At 57.9% G+C, this 5,332-nt stretch overlaps 1 protein-coding gene across 1 annotated transcript in view; it reads right to left on the bottom strand.

Annotated features, from left to right (window-relative positions):
- The window catches only part of TMEM255B (transmembrane protein 255B), a 25,133-nt gene that overhangs the window by 3,751 nt on the left and 16,050 nt on the right, over positions 1-5,332 (bottom strand). Inside the window, exon 5 of the mRNA XM_006159692.1 lies at positions 1,004-1,084. Within this exon, the coding sequence (XP_006159754.1) occupies positions 1,004-1,084 (81 nt within the window). The remainder of the gene's footprint in view (positions 1-1,003; positions 1,085-5,332) is intronic.

Below are 5,332 nucleotides of genomic sequence, written 5' to 3'. Positions count from 1 at the left end.
TCTCTCTCTCTCTCTGTCTCTCTCTCTCTCTGTCTCTCTCTCTCTCTGCCTCTTTCTCTCACTGCGCCTCTCTCGCTCACTCCGTCTCTCTCACACTGCCTCTCTCTCTCTCATGGAATAAATAAATAAATAAACTAGGGACAAGCAGACGCCATAATCGTTACGTCGCTGGACTCCCATGTTGTAGACTGTGGTTCGAGTCCCAGATCTGGTGGCTTAAAACTCATGCCAGGCGCATGTGAGCACTTGCTCAAAAATTGGAGAGAACAGAGGAGAAGGGATTGCAGCATGGCCATGCCCCTGGGGAGTGATTTCTCACCATCTCTCTGGAGAGCACAAAAACCTATAGCAAAGACCTCTCTTAAAAAAATCAATCAATCAATTAATTAATTAATTAAGAAGGCTGAATAAACAAGCCAGGCAGAAGTGGACAAACGGACTCCACGGCTAATGGGCACGCAGGTCACATGTACAGGGAGGCCTTGGACACAAATCTGGACTTTCCTGTAGGGCCACCACATGGAGCTGCCCCTGGGCCACCATGAGGAGCCAGTGCTGCTGCGCCCCTGGGCCACCACGAGGAGCCCTCCGTGCTGCTGCGCCCCTGGGCTACCACGAGGAGCCAGTGCTGCTGCGCCCCTGGGCCACCACGAGGAGCCCTCTGTGCTGCTGCGCCCAAGCCTGGCCTCTGTGTTTTACTGACTAGACTGTTGAGATGAAAAGCCGGGGTACCGACTGTCTGAAGAGCTCACGGCTCACTTGGCGAGGACGGCAGCAGCACGCCTCCATTTCTAGCTGCATGAAATGCCTGGGACCTCAGAGGGCACTGCACCATGACCTCGGAGACAGCCAGGCCAACTGAGAAACAGACAACTGACACGTCTCCCAGCCAGGGAAGGCGGCAGGGAGAGCTGTCCGTCAGATGTTCAGACCCAGCCAGGATGCAGAGCTCTGTGGCCACGCAGCTGCAGAGCGGGCACCGAGCGCTCAGCCTCATCCTCACCTCCGTCTGGTAGGTGTCGTGCAGGTACCCTGGCCCGCTGGAGTGGAACCGGCACCTCCCCATGCTGAGCGGCCTCGGTTCCTAGAGAAAGACCAACACAGTGGGATGTGAGCGTCACCGCCCTCGGCAGCAGCCACCAGCATTTTCGGACCTGTCAGCCTGAGCTCCAGGGACAGAGGCCAGAGCAGGCAGGGGAGCAGGGTCTTGGAGCAGCTGCGCGTGGTCTGGGAGGCAGCGAGGGAAACCCCAGGGCGGCAGCAGCAGCCACTGCCTACTCAGGCTGGGCTACAGCTCCATCAGCCCACACAGAGGAGCAGGAGGGTGGGTGCTTCGCCTTTTGAGGGGCATCCTACAAATTTACGGCACAGATGTCCTGGCTCCTGCCTGCTTCTCTTAAAAGCAACATTTTTTTCCTACTAGAAAGGAAGTAGGAAAGATTTCAGACTAGCGCCCTCATCCCGCCACCCACTCATCCACTCATGCAGTCCTTCAGTACTCGGCAACCAGCCAGTGAGTCATCCCCATCCATCGTCCGTTTATCCATCCACCTATCCCCATCCATCATGTGTCTGTCCATCTACCCATAGGTCTGTCTCTATCCCTCATTCATCCATCCACCCACCCATCCGCCCATCCCCATCCATCCATGCATCTGTCCCCATCCATCATGTATCCACCCATCCACCCACTCACCCATCCATCTATGCCGATTTCTCACTTTCCCTCCCACTGTCTCTGTCTCTCTCCCTTCCATACACCCATTTGGCCATCTATCTTTCCTTCCATCCACCATCCATCCCTCTCGTCTATCCCCATCCATCACGCGTCTGTCCATCCATTCATAGATCTGTCTCCATCCATCATCCACTCACTCGTCCATCAACCCATCCACCCCTCATGCACCCACCCATACATCCCATCCATCCCCATCCATCATCTGTCTATCCATCTAGCCCACCCACCCATGTACCCATCTGTACACCCATCCATCCACCCATCCACCATTCTTCCACCCGTCCGCCCATCCATCATCCATCATCCATCTATCAATCTATCTAGCCTCATTAATCATCTTTCTATACATCTATCTATAGGTCTATACCTATCCATCATCCAATCATCCATCCATCCACCCATCCATCCATCTTTCCTTCCACCTATCCATCCCCATCCATTGTCCATCTATCCATCCATCCCCAACCATCATTCATCTATTCATCTACCCATACCCATCTACCATCCATTCTTCCATCCATGCAACCATTCAACCAAATACCTACCAATGCCCTATCCAACTGTTCATCTCCATCTTCAACAATCTCGCAGCAGACACAGTGCCACGTTCTGAGGATACCACAGTGAGACACAGTTCTTACCCTTGGAACTTACGGACTAGTAAGGAGACAAACCAATAAGCTGACAGCTACAGTGGACAGCAAAGCTGGCACAAAACTATGTCTTAGAGAGTGCTAGGACCTGGGCCTGGGTCTCGTTATTACTGTGCCTGGTGCACTGCTCAGAGCTCTCCAACTCCGGATCTGAGAAAACATGAAAACCAGAGCCACACTAGCAGTAGCAGAGGACTGCCTCTTGCTCAGCTGTTTGGGTGGGAGCAGTGGATGGAGTGCTACCTCATGGCAGCCGGCTCCAGGGGACGCCCTGCTGGGAGGGCAGAAGGAATGCGTCTCTTTGCGGTCATGTCCCTGGCCACAGGCAGCACACGCAGCCATGCGCAGCAGCACCAGGGGTGATGAGCGGCTAGAGGGGTGCTGGGAGGGTGGGGAGCTGCAGTACGGGGCTTCTGAAGGTGCTTCAGGCCCTGCGTGGAGACTGGGAGCTTACAATGCCTCAGCCTCCCCGTGGGCGTCCAGTGGACTGATCGCATGGCTGTGCTGTGACAGCACAGCACTGGCTTCCCCCAGGCAGGGCAGCCTGCAGCCAGTGCAGGAGGGTCGTGGGTCCCAACCTGACCAGGGAGGTCAGGGGAGCCCACACTGGGGCCCCTGGAAAAGGCTCCTCTGCTGTTGAATGAGTCGGAGTGAGGTGACGCGTCTCCTGCTCCAGCCAGCACACCATGCCTGGTCTTCCCAAGGGGGAATGAGATGCTGCCTTAATGAGCCAGCCCGGCGGACTTGATAGAAAAGTGGCAGCTGGGTCCCAGCCAGGGGCGAGCACACCGGAAATTCCCATGGGGTGGACAGAAACACTGCACAGGAGGGTCGAAGGCTCCCACACTGAACTTGCCACGGCGGAGTAAGGACAGAGCTGCCGGAACCCTGTGGCTCCCATGTGCCGGAGCGGCTCCTGCTGGTGTCTGGTCTGGGTCCCTGGTCCCAACACCCAGACTCTCCAGAGTGACAAGGCTCTTCCATGTGGCGTGAGATGACAGGGACGTAGCTCCTGTGCGCCGTGGGGAGGGGCACCAGCCAGATCTTCAGGTGGGATACTCGGCCCCTCCTGGCCAGCCTCCAGGAACAGGGATGGGCTGGAGGCCAAGCCAGTCGCCAGGGGCCCGCGATTCAGTCAGCGGGTTTGGAAGTCGTGGATTGGGGAGCCCACTCCAGAGCCAGGGGGACAGAAGTGTGAGTCCCTCCCAAGCCCCACCTCACCTCCTGCAGCACCTTCACCCCCAAATCCCCAGACGTGAGCTGTTCACGAGGCAGTGACGCCAGCCCCTCAGTCTGTGGCCCAGCTGGTCAGAAGTGGCAAAAGCCCCAGACCCTGCTGCATCTGAAGTGGGTAGGGGGGACCGTGCCCTGGCTCTGGATGGGCAGAGGCGGAAGTGGGCTGGGGTGGGCTGTGGGCAGGAGCACCAGGAGGGTGTGGGGTCAGAGCAGGGCTCGCCGGAGACATGGCACATCCTCCGGCAGGACTGGGCCTGGCCCAGGGTGACAGCTGTTAGGAGCCAGCCTCATGGTGACCAAGGCCCTCTCAGGCTGCACTGGGCCCTGGCCCTGTCCCACAGGCCTCGGCACTGGTGACCCAGCTCACCATCTGCTTCCCAAGAGGCCGACCAGACAGGTGGTGGGCGCAACCCCGGGGACCGTCGTGTGCAGGTGACAAAGCCTCGTCCCTGGGGCAGACACCGCAGCTGGGGACACGCTCTATGGGACACTGACGATGCTGGGGGTGGGGGGGCGTCACCACACCGGCCTGGCCTGAGCTCGGCCTGTCTCTGGGGCTGTTCTACCCATCGGCTTGGGCGCCGCCCTCACTGCTGGGGTGACACAGAATGCACGACGCAGCGTGAACTGGGACTTCTCATGGCCTTTCCCAGCATAGACACCCCGAGCTGGCTTCCTTTCTGTCTGCGCTTCACCGTCCAGCCAAGAGAGTCTGCATCGGCTCCACCCATGCCCTGTCCCAGCTCAGGCCACACCCAGGCCGCAGGACTGGCAGCAAGGTCACCGTCTGGCTGACAGTGCGGCTTGACTCCCCTGCGGATGCTCAGGAAGGGCTCCCTGTGTGAGAAGCAGGGCCGGATGCAGAGCGACTCCTCTCAGCGTGAGCAGAGATCACGGACGGCACTGCACCCTTCGGGGGATCACCGCCGCAGTTTGTGCCCGGCCAGGGGGTGGCCAGCCAGTCTCAGGGCACAGGAGAGCGCCACACACACGCACACTTGTCACACGTCTGCTCTTACACCCGAACACGCATACATGTGTGTACACGTGTACACAGGCGCACATGTACCTACTCATGTGCGTGCATAGCTGGTCCTACAAGTCTGCTCTCAGGACACAGGAGAGCGCCACACACACACACACACACACACACACACACACACTTGTCACACGTCTGCTCTTACACCCGAACACACATACATGTGTGTACACACATGCACAGGCGCACATGTACCTACTCACATGCACACACAGCTGGTCCTACAAGTCTGCTCTCAGGACACAGGAGAGCGCCACACACACACAAACATGCACACACACTTATCACAAGTCTGCTCTTACACACACCGGGTCACACATACGTGTGTGCACACGTGCACAGGTGCATATATACATATTCACATGCACACACACAGCCGGTCCTGCAAGTCTGCTCTCGGCACAGGAGAGTGTCATGCACATACACACACATGCACACTTGTCACACGCTGCTCTTACGCACACCTGAACACACATGCATGTATACATGTGCACATGTACCTAATCACACGCACACATGTACACACAGGCATTTCTGTACGGGACGCAGCTGTGAACAGGTGAACAGACTGTACTCACGAGGTGCCGAGCTGCAAACACGCCATCCACAACTGCACAGCAGAAGGCCGCCACCACGCCGAAGCTGATGAACACGATGGCAGCCCCC

This window comes from Tupaia chinensis, unplaced genomic scaffold (assembly GCF_000334495.1).
Source record: "Tupaia chinensis unplaced genomic scaffold, TupChi_1.0 Scaffold000644_1, whole genome shotgun sequence".
Lineage (NCBI taxonomy): Eukaryota > Metazoa > Chordata > Mammalia > Scandentia > Tupaiidae > Tupaia > Tupaia belangeri.
Note: the sequence above shows the minus strand (reverse complement) of the source record. Positions and strands in the feature narration are given on the sequence as shown.